At 39.6% G+C, this 18,361-nt stretch overlaps 2 protein-coding genes across 5 annotated transcripts in view; both read right to left on the bottom strand.

The window, feature by feature from the left end:
* Positions 1-25: 25 nt before the first annotated feature.
* The window catches only part of LOC131474983 (medium-chain acyl-CoA ligase ACSF2, mitochondrial-like), a 38,607-nt gene continuing 20,271 nt past the window's right edge, over positions 26-18,361 (bottom strand). Inside the window, exons 1-18 of one of the 4 annotated variants that reach the window (XM_058652744.1) lie at positions 7,062-7,148; positions 5,915-5,997; positions 5,105-5,356; positions 4,498-4,699; positions 4,249-4,377; positions 3,388-3,441; positions 3,124-3,242; positions 2,715-2,877; positions 2,070-2,165; positions 1,840-1,991; positions 1,652-1,743; positions 1,493-1,569; positions 1,304-1,411; positions 1,081-1,232; positions 841-982; positions 561-671; positions 416-484; positions 26-323 (exon numbers count right to left, since the gene is read on the bottom strand). In XM_058652744.1, coding sequence (XP_058508727.1) covers positions 273-323; positions 416-484; positions 561-671; positions 841-982; positions 1,081-1,232; positions 1,304-1,411; positions 1,493-1,569; positions 1,652-1,743; positions 1,840-1,991; positions 2,070-2,165; positions 2,715-2,877; positions 3,124-3,242; positions 3,388-3,441; positions 4,249-4,377; positions 4,498-4,699; positions 5,105-5,106 — 1,719 coding nt within the window. In that variant the 5' untranslated portion in view covers positions 5,107-5,356; positions 5,915-5,997; positions 7,062-7,148 and the 3' untranslated portion in view covers positions 26-272. Of the gene's footprint in view, positions 324-415; positions 485-560; positions 672-840; positions 983-1,080; positions 1,233-1,303; positions 1,412-1,492; positions 1,570-1,651; positions 1,744-1,839; positions 1,992-2,069; positions 2,166-2,714; positions 2,878-3,123; positions 3,243-3,387; positions 3,442-4,248; positions 4,378-4,497; positions 4,700-5,104; positions 5,357-5,914; positions 5,998-7,061; positions 7,273-14,779; positions 14,963-15,042; positions 15,112-15,188; positions 15,300-15,383; positions 15,526-18,361 lie in introns of those variants that run through there. The other 3 variants (XM_058652743.1, XM_058652741.1, XM_058652742.1) reach the window with 3 other exon arrangements.
* Positions 8,461-14,094, bottom strand: LOC131474984 (medium-chain acyl-CoA ligase ACSF2, mitochondrial-like). Its single transcript, XM_058652745.1, has 16 exons — positions 13,760-14,094; positions 13,015-13,216; positions 12,562-12,690; positions 12,277-12,330; positions 12,014-12,132; positions 11,765-11,927; positions 10,535-10,630; positions 10,300-10,451; positions 10,112-10,203; positions 9,953-10,029; positions 9,758-9,862; positions 9,526-9,677; positions 9,294-9,435; positions 8,829-8,939; positions 8,683-8,751; positions 8,461-8,602 (listed from the first exon to the last, which is right to left on the bottom strand). The coding sequence occupies exons 1-16, from the start codon at positions 13,870-13,872 to the stop codon at positions 8,552-8,554; spliced, it is 1,827 nt and encodes a 608-aa protein (XP_058508728.1). The 5' UTR covers positions 13,873-14,094; the 3' UTR covers positions 8,461-8,551.

Here is an 18,361-nt window from a genome sequence, read left to right as displayed (position 1 = left end):
AATGATGTAGTTTGACACAAATAACTGTATTGTAGCAGAAGGTTTTCTGTCGCCTTTAGCCCCATTTTGGGGTCTTCATCGGCTGTTTGCCCTCTTTAAGAATTTATTGTCGGACAAATATGACCAAGGTCGAGAACAAATGTTTAAGATAATAAAGAGATGGAGCAATTCACTTTGAGAGTCCCAAGGTTAGCTCAACATGCATCATTGCCCCGCAGATGTCAGATCAGATGTCCTACGTTTTCCAGCAGGTGCACTCGCTGTCCTTCATGTTAAAGGCCTAGTTTCTTCTCCATATCCTGCTTTAAAACATTCTTCTTAATCTATAAAAACAAACAGTGGCAGCCATTTCAGTATTCATTGTAATTAAACGTCACTTTCTTGTCTTCTGTGTTACTAATGGAGCAGAAGTTACCTTTCCAGAAATGGTGAGGGGGTAGCCGTCTACGTACATCACATAATGTGGGATTTTGAAATGAGAAATCTAGATAAAAACAAACAAACATCATGTACACCTGTGCACTTAGATTCAGTGTGTTTAAATCATCGCCTACTCTCACCTGTCCTTTGCAGAACGCTCTAATCTCCTCTGCACTGCAGCTCTGACCCTCTTTCAGCCGGATGCAGGCACACACCTGCTCACCCAGCCTCTCATCTTTCACCCCAACCACCTTGGAAACAGAGACAGGAGGTTATTGTGACAACAATGAAATGTATCTGAAATACGTTCTCAGAGACGGTTCACTGTGTTTCCAAAAAAAAACAGATCAGTTCTCACATGGAAACAGACGAACTGTATAATAACAAAAACATGAAGTGCATCGTGGTTTTGACTCGCACCTGCACCTCCTGCACTTTGGGATGCGTGTAAAGAAACTGCTCTATCTCAGCAGGATAGATGTTCTCCCCTCCACGGATGATCATGTCTTTCATACGTCCATCAATTCTGCAGTAACCCAGACTGTTCAGGCTGGCTGTGTCCCTTTGTGAAAGGACAGGAGAAAAACAAAATACAGGTGATAATTATAATAATAATTGATTGGCGAGTTGTAGAAAGTCATCAGAGAGCATTAGTCTCACCCAGTCCTGTACCAGCGATCTTGTGAAATGACCTCTCTAGTTTTTTCTGGATCGTCCCAGTACCCGTGCATGACACAGGGTCCTCTGACCAGCAGCTCTCCTGATTCTCCCAGAGGAACAACCACCCCAGTAGTGGGGTCCACCACTTTTGCCTGTGCACACAGTCACACTGTGAGTCACAGCGCTGTCATGGAGATGTGTAGACGTCAAAGACGAGACGTACCTCAGTGTGGCTCATGATGCATCCAGTCGTGTTTATCTTCAGTTCATCGTTGTCTTGTGGAAACCCCAGAAATGTAAGGGGGCTATTCTCTGTGGTTCCATAACCTAACTTAAATCATAATGATCACATGTGCTTAATGCTGGTGAAGTGATTTCAAAAAGGTGCAGGACATGCAAATCAAATACTTACGACTATCTCTGTCATGTTCATGTCTGTTATCAGTTTTCTAACAATCTCAGGTGGACACGAAGACCCTGCCATGATCCCTGAAGCACCAGAAACAGACAAGGAGGCCGTAAATAATGGTGAGACATTAAACTGAATTCATGAAAACAACATTTTTCTTACCAGATTCAACTGATGACAGGTCATACTTGTGTAAATCTGGTTGGCTAAGCAAGTCGATGAACATTGTGGGAGTGCCGTAGACGAAGTTGCACCTAAACGATGAAAAGATAAGTGTGAGACGATGAACTCTTTTACTGCATAGCATGCATATGAAAATCCGTTTGGCTGATGAGCTGTATATGATGTACTTTTCACTGTGAATGGCCTCCAAATTAGCATTGATGTTGTAGCCAGAACTAGGAAAGACGAGCGTAACACCGTGCACTGCCATGCAAATCCCTCCAAGCACTGAGCCAAAGCAGTGGTACATCGGCACAGGGACGCACACTCGCACCTGGGGCTGATGCAAAATATGAAAAACAATCATTCACATTTCACTGTTTACATTTTTTAAAGCAAGAGGAGAACATGGACTTACCCTTGATGCATATCCCACCCTGAGGCCGATATAGTAGGCATTATTGACAATATTGTGATGGGAAAGAACCGTTCCCTTTGGGCTCCCTGTAGTTCCCTATAAGAGAAAACATGGTCAATACGTAAACTAGAATTACTGTGCATCGTTCGTGCGCCTCCATTCATCAATGTAGTTTAAGTCAACAAATGTTTTCCGACTCATAACAGTTCATCTGACAGTCCAAGTTAACATTTGTACTCTTGTGGTTTTTCTTCAGATTATGCATTAACAAAGTGAGGTCAGACCGTTGACTTTTGACCAACAATCTCTGATCAGGTCAAGTGGATGTTTGTTTCAGAAGTAAGTACTGAAATGTCAAATATCCCACTTGTAAATACGTCTTTAAATGCAACTGATTTGTACTAAATTTGGAAAAACTTAATTCAAGGTGTTTCTTAGATGATGATTTCACAAAAATAGAACTTAAATTGTAAGGTCAGACCACAGCCAAATTGTAATAATTTAATGTTTGAGTCCAACTAAATGTTTGTACCACGTTTTATAGGATTTCCTGCTTTCTAATTTGCACTTGAGCACGAGTAACATTCCTTAAAATGTGTTTTCAGGAAAAGGACGGACCACTACGAAAGTTATAATGAAAGTTACCGATGTGAACTGAATATTGATGGGGTCATCGAAGGACAGCTTCTTCTGTAGCTCCATCAGCTCTTTGTGGTGTCGACTCTCTCCTGCTTGCATCACATCCTCCACATGCAGCATCCCTGGCTGTCTGCTGTCTGTCACGATCACCATACGCAAGTCTGGCAGCCTGTGTAAAATTATTATTATTATTATCATCATTATTATTATTGTTATTATTATTATTATTGTATTATTATTATTATTATTATCATTATTATTATTGTTATTATTTTAATATTATCATAATTATTATTATCATTATTATTATTTATTATTGTTATTATTATTATTGTTATTATTATTGTTGTATTATTATTATTATTATTATGTGCAACAAAAAAAAAGTGAGATGATCATTGTAGGTCTGTGTTACCTGGAGCTTTGGATCATACCAGCTGGTGCCTCATCAATCTCTGGGCAGATCTCCCTCAGCATCTCAAGGAACTTCTGGCTTTTAAAGTAAGTAGGACAGACCACTGCCTTACACTGGACCTGGACACATCAATTCTGTACATTTAATGCTAATGGGTAAAGATTTAGTTTTGTATATATGTCGTAAATAATCAGCAGCCACTTGTTTAAATTGACCAGACCTTGTGGTTATGTAAGCAGGTCTCACTCCTTTACTGTTTCATACCTTTTTTAACGTAAACTCCACTTCCTTCACCTGATAGGCTGGGTTCAAGGCAACCTGCAAGAACAACAAAATAAGACATATTGTTCCACACATAAATGAAATACTGTGAAAGTAGTAGTACAAACACTGGCGACCTCCTCTTCCTTTACACAGCATGTGTGGCTTAGGCACGAGGTGATAGTATATAGACCGAATATAATACTAAATGTTTGTTAGCTATATTATTATTATTAGTATTGTTATTATTCTGTCATTAATAATAAGAAATGATCGCATTATTAAATGTATTACGTTCAACATTGAACTATATAAGCTTGTTTAGTGTTTTAATTACAGTTCTCCACATTATTTAATTAATTTTATATTTATTTTGCATCGGAAATAGGTTTTTATTGTGAAGTAAAACCATGACTTTTACTTTGTAACTCTGTGAAAAGTCATCATGAATGTCTTAATTGCAATATCAAGACGGAACAGTGTGTTATAATGGTGAGATCTTAATGCCCATCCAATACTGAGCTGAGCTGTTTTTTTCCCCACTTTTGTCTCTACACCGCCCCCTGTTGACCAGACGAGATGCTCATTGGCCCCCAGGACATTTGAGTTTGGACACTCCTGGTTTAAAGGTTCAGTTTGAAAGGTCTTCATAGTTGTATTCATCGGGTTTATGTGTTGCACAAAAATGCAGTGATGAAAGTTTGTGTTTGCTGTGAACGTAGCATTATAAGGGTGTGGAACCCTGCCACTGTTTATATTGAAGAGATAAGATCCACAAACATACTTTTGGGTCATATATGTTCAATTTCTGGCAGGAAACCTACAAAACCTGGACCTTAAAATAAACATTTCCTACAGACTAACCAGTATAATCCCAGCCTTGGCTGAGGCAAACTGGAAAAGGATCCACTCGTAAATGTTGGGTCCCCAAACTCCCAGTCGGTCGCCTCGCTTCAGGCCCAGAGCAAGGAGACCTGCTGCTGCCTGGTCTACCTGCAACAACAAAAGAATACAAATACGACAATTATTTATTGATTCTACGCGCCAGAATCAGAGCTCACTAATGAACTAATTGATCTAACTGTATTGTTTTCTTAAAAATCTGAGGCATACATCTTGCTGAAACTGTGCAAAGGTTTTCCGGATGCCGTCCTGCAGGAAGACGACAGCTTCACGGTCCGGCCAGCGCTGCACTGTGCTGTCCAGGCTCTGAGCCACGGTCTGGGAGAGCAGAGGGACGATGGAGGTGCCGTGGACGTAGCTGCAGGTCAGAGAGGGTTTGTGAGGAGGACTGTCCACATGGAGTGACCGGGACCTGTGAGCAAAAAGAAACAATTGTCAAAGGTCAGGAGTCAAATAAAACACTGTAACATCTGTGCAGTGAATGCTCACTGATTATTTAAGCATTTGTAACGTGTGTGTGTGTGTGTGTGGGGGGGGGGGGGGGTCCATTTTAACAGGTTGTTAATGAAGTACTTTTATTTTTCTTTGCCACTTACTGTTCAATGCTGGACTCTGAGTAATAAAAGTAAAAGTGAATTGAAAAGAAATGAACATACATAACAATGGAAAGTTTTATTTTTCAACGCCCTTGGTTAATAGCACAAAGTAAGAACATGTACAGAAAAAGCTTGCTGTGTTTGCTCGTGAAGTATAAATAAAACAATAAAAGAAAAGTTAAATGCTGGCACAACAATATAAAATATAATTGATTATATACATTTACTGGCTATAGGAGGTTTTTTTCGGGGGATTTTCTAAGGGCAGTGCAGTCTGAAGTGTCCGTGTCCCTTGGATCAGGAGATTTATGCCTTATTTTCCAAACACAGCAGCTTGGAATGACCACCTTCACCCAGACGACCATGCTGTCAGTAAACAAAGTGTCTGTACTGCTGCTGCTTGAATCCAGGCTCAGGGCTGTGGTCGTTGCCTCTGCCTCTGAAGAGCTTGTGCTGAGAGGTGAGGAGTAATCCTGTGACAAAACCATGAAAAGGAAAAATGTGTTGAGAAAGATTCTAACCACTGTTACACTGTATGTTATTCACTTTGAATGAGCTACAGATTATAATTGAACACAAGCTCATTTGCAAACTCCTTATGCCAACATATCTGTAACATGACTCCGTACCACGACCACTCATGCAGTACGTGCAGTGACCGTGATGCACATGAAGGTTCACGTCAGCACATATTCAGTCCTCTCAACACTTTTTTCATTATTTAACAACAGCATAGACTTGGCAGCCACAGCTTCTGTGAGCTCACCACTAAACCCGACCACTTGCTCTGTGGATGAAATGAGTCCTTTTCAGTGAGTCCACGACTCTCAGCTGATTGATATTATTATACTTGTGTGTCGCCTCCACAGCTACAGATAAAGGTCTGCTAAATGACTCTAGTGGGAGACTTCCCCGTAGCTACTGTGTGGAGGCGACGTAGACGACTTGTTCTAGCTTTATTTTATGTGACAAAATGACTACAACTGTGTGAGATAAGTTATATTCCTGGAAAACATGGAAAAGGACTGTACCTTGTCTGATGACGTCATTGTTTTCTGGCTGTGCTGAGGAGCAGTGGAGGCGGTAATTACGACAGTGCAATCCCACTCTGCAACTGTGGGGGCGCGTGTGAGTCCAAAATCTATTATAAGTGACACTTACAAATACTCAAATTACATGTCAAATAGAATTTCCCCAAACAGGTTTTTTTTGTTATTTTAGTAGTCGTTATTAGGCCTATGCATGTTTATGCGTTAATTTCCTGCGATAAGTTGGTTTTAATTCATTATTTGATTCTATATGCACAGTCTGACCATCTCTAGCTCTTATGTTGGGTCCTTCCCGTTATTGGCAGTGGGATATAATATGCGAAATGTGTTGTTTTCATCTCAAGCCAATTTACAATGGAGATCTGTGCACTTTACTGGGTGGAGCTGACCTTTGACATCGTTAAGTTATAGTAAACATTGATCGAACGTGACTGAGGGCTAATATAGAGTCTATGTATGTAAAATAATAATAAGGCTTCAACACAAGCTGAACATTTTGAGACGATGTTACCTCACCTGCACTGACGCGGCCACACTCGCGTGCGTAAAATACGCATGCCATGCGTGCGGCAACGAGTTGTTATAGGCAGGAAAACCTGTAGGACATTTTCAGTGGCATGTTGAGTCAGCGCTGGGTGGATATAGACTGATCGTGCACTGGAGTAATATTTGACATGGTAAATGTAAATGCACCCTCATGACAACGATCGATTAGTTCTTATTTCCTTGGTCAAACCGAACATTGAATCAGTCTGTGCAGACGTTTCAAACCACATGTACAGTTAATAAACGTGTAAATAAAGTTGATTTAGATGTGTTTTAAATTCCTTGATATCCCCAAATTACGCACAATTCGTTTGCAGAACGCGTGCAGTGTTATCGTTATTGTTATTATTATTTTTATTATTATATAATCCACATTTCTGGTCATTTAAAGTCCACATGAAGAAACAGCTTTACTGTGTTCGAATCTATCCCGTGGTTACATATTAGGTACACAATGTTCTACTTTTAATACCTGACTTAAAACTAAAAAACATTTAAACGCATATTAATATAAAACTCTAACAATATCACTCATCATCTCACACACATTTATGAGCACTTAGCTACTTGAGCAAAAACTTACGAGATCAAAGTGGAGCTGCATGACGTCAGTGGCGCGCTGCGTTTAAGTCCATCCACGAAAGCGAGTCTGTTTGCCCATGATCTGAGCAGTGAAGAGGAAACCAGTGCTGACATTGGTCACACAGTCGGATCAATACACAGTCCTACAGCTCTGTGACAGAATAACATCTGGTCTAACTGGTCCGATGTGTAGTCACCTTGGAAACGCCCATTTCTGTTTCAGGTGTAAACTTTGAAGAAGAAGATAAAGTTTTTTTTTTTTTGTTAGGCCAGTTTTTAAAACCGTCTGAAATCAGTGATTGATTAGAGTCAGCAAAGATTAATAAACATTTAATACTTTACACATTTGATTTCCTTGGCTTTGCTATGTGGTTTATAGGTTTTTTTTGACTGTAAGGATTAACTCATGACCTCTGTTCACTAACGGCAGCAAGCCCCGCCCTCATGATAAGACTGTCAACCTTTGCACCTTTGCAGAGAAAAGTTAGTAGGATTTTGTGGTCTGTAAAAACCATAGCTGGTAAGAAGGCAAATGCATGCAAAGCCCACATAAACAAGACATTTAAATATTGAACGTTTGAAAGTGCCAGTGTGTAAGAATGTGCGACATATAATTATGAAACTGCAGACTGCAACAAATGGAGGAGTTCTCCACTCACCCTACCGAAGGTACAGTACGCAGGCTAATTTCACTTTAAAGCAAAGGTATGCTTGTACAAACATGATTATTTAAATTCAATTCCTGCAACTACAAAAAAAAACCCTCTTGAATGTTACACAGCAAATCTTAAAGAAGACACACAAAGGCTCATCATGTTCGACCAAATTCATCCAGCTACATCCCAACGCAAAACGCAATGATCTCCCCTCACATTGTGTGGTTTATTGTGCGTTTGTTTGCATCCTTTTTCACCTACCAGAATCTGAACTCTGGAGATTTGAGATTTAACCGACGCCAAGTTGAAACTTTGCAAACCAAAGATTTCACTCGCATGTGCCATACTTTATTGATTGTCTTCCTCGAAATGGGAACATAAATGACATAATTATGACTAATGAACAAGACCCGATACCTTTGACTCCTCAGGAAAATGTTATCTGACATTTTAAATCAAATGTCCCCTACAGGACGGATCTTTGCACCTTCTTTAAAAGGAGGTGGGGTCTGTACTTTCACATTCCACGCCACTGAAACTTTATTTTCGGGCCAACGTTGATCTGTCGTGGATATTTCACAGTTCAGAAAACCACTCACTTCCTCTTTAACTTTGTGTTCTGCAGGCCTTTACACCACCTTCACAGAAAATGGGTGACGTGTGTATCTTTCATCGTTGTCCTTTATCTGTGAACAACTTTAAAGATGCTGATGAACTGTTTACATCAAACAGAGAGGCTCAAGGTTAGGTTCAAATTATTTTATTATCATTTAGACAGCAAATTTGAATTATAGCCCCATTTCATCTCCTGGTGCTTCACTCAGTGTCCTTCATGTTAAAGGCCCAGTGCCTTCTCCATATCCTGCTTTAGTACATTTTTCTTGATCTATAAAACACAAAACAACAGCCATCTCACTTATATACGGTTAAGCACGATTTTGTTGTTACTATTAGAGCAGAAGTTACCTTTCCAGAGACAGTGAGGGGGTAGCTGTCCACAAACATCACATAATGTGGGATTTTGAAACGAGAAATCTGGGGAAAAACACACATTATCATGTCAGTCCATATCACGTGCAGCTGTGCTCTTAGATCCTGTGGGTTTTATTCACCTGTCCTTTGCAGAACGCTCTAATCTCCTCTGCACCGCAGCGCTGACCCTCCTTCAGCCTGATGCAGGCACACACCTGCTCACCCAGCCTCTCATCTTTCACCCCAACCACCTTGGAAAGAGCAGAGACAGGAGGTTACTGTGACATCTCCGTTAAATGTATCTGAGTCGCTTACAACACAACATATTTGAGTCAGACAATTTACAATTTAAATGTGTATTGTAACAGTGTGCAGACATTTTGGCCACGAGGCTCTAACGTCATCACTCCCCATAAATAACCTGCCAAACTGAGAGGGATTGTTTGTGAGACGCGTCATTATGGATATAGCAGTGCAGCTAGTGTTAGTGTTCCATCATTTGTTCCTTCATGGAAACAGACATAAACTATAACACAAATAACAAGCTCACAGTGGAAGATTGCCATTTAGGGATACCTTGCTTTGCTCTAGTGGGTTTGACTGACCTGCACCTCCTGCACTCTGGGATGCGTGTAAAGAAACTGCTCTATCTCAGCAGGATAGATGTTCTCCCCTCCACGGATGATCATGTCTTTCATACGTCCATCAATTCTGCAGTATCCCAGACTGTTTAGGCTGGCTGTGTCCCTTTGTCAAAGGACAGGGAAAAAATACATGTGTAAATGATGATAATTGTTTGGTGAGTTATCAAAGGTCTTCTGTGATCATTAGTCTCACCCAGTCCTGTACCAGCGATCTTGCGAAATGACCTCTCTGGTTTTTTCTGGATCGTCCCAGTACCCGTGCATGACACAGGGGCCTCTGATCATAATCTCTCCTGATTCTCCCAGAGGAACAACCACCCCAGTAGTGGGGTCCACCACTTTTGCCTGTGCACACAGTCACACTGTGAGTCACAGTGCTGTGATGGAGATGTGTAGACAAAGGTTCGTGCAAAGAGGAGACGTACCTCAGTGTGGCTCATGATGCATCCAGTCGAGTTTATCTTCAGTTCATCGTTGTCTTGTGGAAACCCCAGAAATGTAAGTATATTCTCTGTGGTTCCATAACCTATCTGTAAAACACCACATGTATTTATGTCGCTGAAGCAAATCATATTTAGTTTCTTTCAAAAAGGTACAGGACATGCAAATCAAATACTTACGACTATCTCTGTCATGTTCATGTCTGTTATCAGTTTTCTAACAATCTCAGGTGGACACGAAGACCCTGCCATGATCCCTGAAGCACCAGAAACAGACAAGGAGGCCGTAAATAATGGTGAGACATTAAACTGAATTCATGAAAACAACATTTTTCTTACCAGATTCAACTGATGACAGGTCATACTTGTGTAAATCTGGTTGGCTAAGCAAGTCGATGAACATTGTGGGAGTGCCGTAGACGAAGTTGCACCTAAACGATGAAAAGATAAGTGCGAGACGATGAACTCTTTTACTGCATAGCATGCATATGAAAATCCGTTTGGGTGATGAGCTGTATATGATGTACTTTTCACTGTGAATGGCCTCCAAATTAGCATTGATGTTGTAGCCAGAACTAGGAAAGACGAGCGTAACACCCTGCACTGCCATGCAAATCCCTCCAAACACTGAGCCAAAGCAGTGGTACATCGGCACAGGGACGCACACTCGCACCCGGGGCTGATGAGAAATGTTAAAAATAAGATCTCTGACATTTTTACTGCTGGCATTTTCTTTAAAGCAGGAGACAAATATGGACTTACTCTTGATGCATAACCCACTCGAAGACCAGTAAAGTAGGCATTATTGACAATATTGTGATGGGAAAGAACCGTTCCCTTTGGGCTCCCTGTAGTTCCCTATAAGAGAAAACAAGGTCAGACAGACAGACGACTTTATTAATCCCTTTGTGAGGTTCCCTCGGGGAAATTAACAGCTCCAACATCCACACACAGCACTGTTAAAATTAGAGTCACACTTTACAGGAGACTGGAAAGAGAAACACCCCAGGTACCAAACACCATAAAATATAGAATAAAATATAGAATGGAATAAAATAAGATAAAAATAAAAATAAAAATGACCTATGCTATATATATATATATATATATATATATTTACATATATACACACATACATATATATACACATACATACATATACATACACCCACATAGGTACACACACACCTACAGCTTATGGACAGTTGTTTGTTTACTTGTACTGTTTGCCCTCTTCCCCCCCAGTGAGGAGTTGTACAGTTTCATGGCCGCGGGGGGCAAACGAGTCCCCCAGCCTGTTGGTCCTGTACTTTGGGAGGAGCAGCCTGTTGCTGAGGCTTCTGAGGCTTCTATTCAATATGTAAACTAGAATTACTGTGCATCGGTTGTGCGCCTCCATTCTCCGTGTAGTTTAAGTCAACAACGGTTTTAGCCTCATAAAACAAGTGCATGTTGACTTTAACATATTCAAGAGGCTGAAACGTTTATTTCTTCTTTGACCTTTGAAATTTGGACATCCAACTCATAAAAGCTGACAAGTGGTGTCCAGTCCAAACGGTGCTCTTAAGATTATGCATTAACAAAGCAAAAAGGGGTTTCATGAGGTCAGACTGTTGACTTTTGCCCAGGTCACATGGACGTTTGTAACTAAGTATTGAAATGTCAAATATCCTACTTATTTAAGTGCAACTGATCTGTATCAAATTTGAAAAAAAAAAAAAAAAAATCATTCAAGGTGTTTCTTAGATGTTAATTTCACAAACATGAACTGAAATTGTAAGGTCAGACCACAGCCTAAAATTGTAATAATTTAATCTGTGAATCCAACTAAATGTTTGTACCACATTTTATAGGATTTCCTGGAGTTCTTTTGGTTTCGAATTTGCATTTGAGTGACATCCCTTAACATGTGTTTTCAGGAAAGAGACGGACCAGGACGTCACAGTCAACAATCAACAATTCATGTGTAAAAAGTGCAATAATGAAAGTTACCGATGTGAACTGAATATTGATGGGGTCATCGAAGGACAGCATCTTCTGTAGCTCCATCAGCTCTTTGTGGTGTCGACTCTCTCCTGCTTGCATCACATCCTCCACATGCAGCATCCCTGGCTGTCTGCTGTCTGTCACGATCACCATACGCAAGTCTGGCAGCCTGGCAGAGCCAAGAAACTTACGTTATAACAGAGGAAGTGAGTATGTAAAAAAAAAAGGAAGATGATCATTGTATGTCTGTGTTACCTGGAGCTTTGGATCATACCAGCTGGTGCCTCATCAATCTCTGGGCAGATCTCCCTCAGCATCTCACAGAACATCTGGCTTTTAAAGTGAGTAGGACAGACCACTGCCTTACACTGGACCTGGACACATCAATTCTGTACAGTTAATGCTAATGTGTTAAGATTTAGTTTGTATATATGTAGTAAATAATCAGCCGCCACTTGTTTAAACTGACCAGACCTTGTGGTTATGTAAGCAGGTCTCACTCCTTTACTGTTTCATACCTTTTTTAACGTAAACTCCACTTCCTTCACCTGATAGGCTGGGTTCAAGGCAACCTGCAAGAACAACAATGATTGAATTACTGGGAAAGTAGTAAACGTACAATAATACAGTTCATCATGGGTATGTGCAATGTCCTGCTCGCAGGGTGTGGAAACCTGACATTTTTTATTTTAAAGAGTTTAAAGAGATGATCCACAAACATACTTTCGAGTCGTATGTTCAATTTCTGGCAGGAAACCTACAAAACCTGGACCTTTAAAGGTAAGCATGTCTTCCAGACTAACCAGTATAATCCCAGCCTTGGCTGAAGCAAACTGGAAAAGGATCCACTCGTAAATGTTGGGTCCCCAAACTCCCAGTCGGTCGCCTCGCTTCAGGCCCAGAGCAAGGAGTCCTGCAGCTGCCTGGTCTACCTGCAACAACAAAAGAATACAAATACGACATTTATTTATTGATTTTACGCGCCAGAATCAGAGCTCAAGATATTTATTTATATACAATATACAAAGTTTTTTTTTTTCTCATTCCTTCTAAAAAACTGCTGAAAGAGAATCTGATCTGATCTAGATTGGATTATAATCCCAGAACACATTGATGAGGTGACAAAGGAAGGAGAGAACTCATTATGACAGCCAAAAGAAGACACCACTGACATCAGTGGTCATCTTTCTTTTTTTAAATGTATGAAATTTAGCTCGATTTGCCAAATGTCCTGAAAGCCAACGAGTGAAACACACATCTTGCTGAAACTGTGCAAAGGTTTTCCGGATGCCGTCCTGCAGGAAGACGACAGCTTCACGGTCCGGCCAGCGCTGCACTGTGCTGTCCAGGCTCTGAGCCACGGTCTGGGAGAGCAGAGAGACGGTGGAGGTGCCGTGGACGTAGCTGCAGGTCAGAGAGGGTTTGTGAGGAGGACTGTCCACATGCAGTGACCGGGACCTGTGAGCAAAAAGAAACAATTGTCAAAGGTCAGGAGTCAAATAAAACACTGTAACATTTTGCAGTGAATGCTCACTGATTATTTAAGCATTTGTAACGTGGGGGGGAACACCCTAGTGGAGGTGTGGGGGTCCTCCCCCAGTAAATGTCATTCTGGTGTATTTTAACAGGTTGTTACTCATACCTTTACCTCCAGAAGTAAGCAGACTGATCATGTACTAGAGTATTATTTGACATGGTACATGTACAATCATGACAACAATCGATTTCTATTGGGAGGAAAAGCCAACATTATTTCCTCGGTCAAAGTGTCTGTGCAGACCTTTTAAACCACATGTACAGTTAATAAACATGTAAATAAAGTTGCTTTAGATGTGTTTTCATTTCCTTGATATCCCGGAATTACGCACAGTTCGTTGCAGAACATTTGTAGTTCATATTATTACTATTTAATCCACATTTCTGATCATTTTAACTCCTGCGTAGAGGGGACAATGTGACAATTTACATAGACATTTAAGAGCTATTTGAACACAAACTTACAAGATCAAAGTAGAGCTGCATGATGTCAGTGACGTGGTGCGTTTAAGTCCATCCACGAAAGCGAGTCTGTTTGCCCATGATCTGAGCAGTGAAGAGGAAACCAGTGCTGACATTGGTCACACAGTCCAGTTTATAGCAGCCGGATCAGTACACAGTCCTACAGACCTGTGACAGAATAACATCTGGTTTAACTGGTCCGATGTGTAGCCACCTTGGAAACACCCAACTTCTGTTTCAGGTGGAAACTTTGAAGAAGAAACGTTTTTTTTTTGTGCCAGTTTTTGAAATCAGTGGCTAATTAGAGTCAGCAAGTATTGAGTCTAAACTCATGACCTCTGTCCACTCACGGCAGCAAGCTCCACCCTCATGATAAGACTGTCAAACTTTGCACCTTTGCAGAGAAAACTTTGAATATTGAATGAAATATTGAACGTTTGAAAGTGCCAATGTGTAAGAATATGTGACATATAATTATGAAACTGCAGACTGCAACAAATGGAGGACTTGTCCGCTCACCCCACCAAAGGTACAGTACACAGGCTGGTTTGTGACCCTTGTGCATAAAAAAGGCAATAATGTGCTTGTGCAAACATACTTTCTGTATATTACATTTCTGGAAAAAAAACAACTCTTCGAGCTCATGTGACGATAACACACAATAAAACCATGCGACATCCCACAGTTGTAGTGTTTCTTTGGGTTCTTCGGCCTCCTCCCACAGTAAGTGGTTCACTCTGAGTTGACCGTAGTGAATGAGTTTGTCTCTATGTGGCCCTGCGATGGACTGGCTAACTGTCAGCTGAGAGGCACCATTTACATTCCACGCCACTGAAACTTTATTGAGGGCCAATGTTGATCTGATGTGGATATTTCACAGTTCAGAAAACCACTCACTTCTTCTTTAACTTTGTGTTCTGCAGTCAGTATCTTTCATCGTTATCCTCAAACCTCTTTGAATGTTTTGTCAAACAACTTTAAAGACGCTGATGAACTATCAACATCAGACACAGAGGCTCAAGGTTAGGTTACATTTTTCGGTATTTTAATAACATTTAGACTGCAAAATGGTATAAAATCAAGCAGCAAATTAGAATTATAGTCCCAGTTCATCTCTTGGTGCTGAGTGCTTCCCTTCACTCAGTGTCCATCAAGCTAAAGGCCCAGTGCCTTTTCCATATCCTGCTTTAGTACATTTTTCTTGATCTGTGAAACACAAAACAACAGCCATCTCAGTTTTATATGATTAAGCACCATTTTGTTGTTGCTATTAGAGCAGAAGTTACCTTTCCAGAGACAGTGAGGGGGTAGCTGTCCACAAACATCACATAATGTGGGATTTTGAAACGAGAAATCTGGGGAAAAACACACATTATCATGTCAGTCCACATCACGTGCAGCTGTGCTCTAAGATCCAGTGGGTTTTATTCACCTGTCCTTTGCAGAACGCTCTAATCTCCTCTGCACCGCAGCTCTGACCCTCCTTCAGCCTGATGCAGGCACACACCTGCTCACCCAGCCTCTCATCTTTCACCCCAACCACCTTGGAAACAGAGCCAGGAAGTTACTGTGACATCTCCGTTAAATCAGAGACACTTTGCTGTCCTCTGGTGGCTTTGAATCTGACCTGCACCTCCTGCACTTTGGGATGTTTATAAAGGAATTGCTCTATCTCAGCAGGAAAGATGTTCTCTCCTCCACGGATGATCATGTCTTTGATGCGTCCATCAATTTTGCAGTAACCAAGACTGTTCATGCTGGCTGTGTCCCTGTGTAATAAAAAGTAACAGGAAATGCATTATTAGAATAAACATATATTTAATCATAATAAAAATAAGATTTCAATGTGAGAGAAAGATCAGGAAGCCATGTTCGTAAAAAATTAAATAAAATCCGGTCAATGCAAGTAAATAAATAATCATGTGTAAAAATAATTTCCAAATATAACAAGACAATCAGAGATGGAAGACTTCACCCCATTCACACAACAAGCCTCTGGTGGCCTCTGTTGGTCATATAGGCAATTGCAACAACAAACAAACAGACACACACACACACAGAGCCACCAAAAACAATACTTCATGGGAGTTAAATGACTATGCCTTTTTCATGCTCTATGTTCATTTTGGATGACTTACTATACTATGACTATTTTGGTGTCATTTTTAACGACATACTATACTATGACATTTTTAAATGAATATGGACGACATACTATACTATGACTTTTTTGACCAATTTTGGACGACATACTAAACTATGACTTTTTTGACCGATTTTGGACGACATACTATACTATGACTTTTTTTAGTGATAATGGACGAAATACTATACTATGACTTTTTTTTGTGATTTTAGACGACATACTATAGTATGACTTTTTTGCCTGATTTTGGACGACATACTATACTATGACTTTTTTGACCGATTTTGGACGACATACTATACTATGACTTTTTTGACTGATTTTGGACGACATACTATACTATGACTTTTTTGACCGATTTTGGACGACATACTATACTATGACTTTTTTGACTGATTTTGGACTATATACTATACTATGACTTTTTTGACCGATTTTGGACGACATACTATACTATGACTTTTTTAAATGAATTTGGACGACGTACTATACTATGACTTTTTTGACCGATTTTGGACGACATACTATACTATGACTTTTTTGACTGATTTTGGACGACATACTATACTATGACTTTTTTGACCGATTTTGGACGACATACTATACTATGACTTTTTTGACTGATTTTGGACTATATACTATACTATGACTTTTTTGACCGATTTTGGACGACATACTATACTATGACTTTTTTAAATGAATTTGGACGACGTACTATACTATGACTTTTTTGACTGATTTTGGACGACATACTATACTATGAACTTTTTTGGGTGATTTTGGACGACATGCTATTGTATGACTTTTTTGGGCGATTTTGGACGACATACTATACTATGACTTTTTTGACCGATTTTGGACGACATACTATACTATGACTTTTTTGACTGATTTTGGACGACATACTATACTATGACTTTTTTGACCGATTTTGGACGACATACTATACTATGACTTTTTTGACTGATTTTGGACTATATACTATACTATGACTTTTTTGACCGATTTTGGACGACATACTATACTATGACTTTTTTAAATGAATTTGGACGACGTACTATACTATGACTTTTTTGACTGATTTTGGACGACATACTATACTATGAACTTTTTTGGGTGATTTTGGACGACATGCTATTGTATGACTTTTTTGGGCGATTTTGGACGACATACTATACTATGACTTTTTTGCCTGATTTTGGACGACATACTATAGTATGACTTTTTTGACTGATTTTGGACGACATACTATACTATCACTTTTTTGACAGATTTTGGACGACATTCTATACTATGACGGTTTGGTGTCATTTTAGATGACAAAACATACTGTGCAGCCTTTATAGAGGTGTTCAATTGGCCCAGTGGTCTGTGTTGCATCTTTTTGGATACCAGCCTGCCCAGGGGACACTGGTTCGAATCCCAACCCTCACAGTATCAAAGACATTTTTATGCATTTTGGACGACATACTATACTATGACTTTTTTGACTGATTTTGGACTACATACTATACTATGACTTTTTTGACTGATTTTGGACTACATACTATACTATGACTTTTTTGACTGATTTTGGACTACATACTATACTATGACTTTTTTGACTGATTTTGGACGACATACTATACTATGACTTTTTTGCCTGATTTTGGACGACATGCTATTGTATGACTTTTTTGGGCGATTTTGGACGACATACTATACTATGACTGTTTTGCCTGATTTTGGACGACATACTATAGTATGACTTTTTTGACTGATTTTGGACGACATAAAATACGATGACTTTTTTGACTGATTTTGGACTACATACTATACGATGACTTTTTTGACTGATTTTGGACTACATACTATACTATGACTTTTTTGACCGATTTTGGACGACATACTATACTATGACTTTTTTTAGTGATTATGGACGAAATACTATACTATGACTTTTTTTTGTGATTTTAGACGACATACTATAGTATGACTTTTTTGGGTGATTTTAGACGACATACTATAGTATGACTTTTTTGCCTGATTTTGGACGACATACTATAGTATGACTTTTTTGCCCGATTTTGGACGACATACTATACTATGACTTTTTTGCCTGATTTTGGACGACATACTATAGTATGACTTTTTTGACTGATTTTGGACGACATACTATACGATGACTTTTTTGACTGATTTTGGACTACATACTATACGATGACTTTTTTGACTGATTTTGGACTACATACTATACTATGACTTTTTTGACCGATTTTGGACGACATACTATACTATGACTTTTTTGACTGATTTTGGACTATATACTATACTATGACTTTTTTGACCGATTTTGGACGACATACTATACTATGACTTTTTTTAGTGATTATGGACGAAATACTATACTATGACTTTTTTTTGTGATTTTAGACGACATACTATAGTATGACTTTTTTGGGTGATTTTAGACGACATAC

The sequence above is a fragment of the Solea solea genome, chromosome 16 (assembly GCF_958295425.1).
Source record: "Solea solea chromosome 16, fSolSol10.1, whole genome shotgun sequence".
NCBI lineage: Eukaryota > Metazoa > Chordata > Actinopteri > Pleuronectiformes > Soleidae > Solea > Solea solea.
Note: the sequence above shows the minus strand (reverse complement) of the source record. Positions and strands in the feature narration are given on the sequence as shown.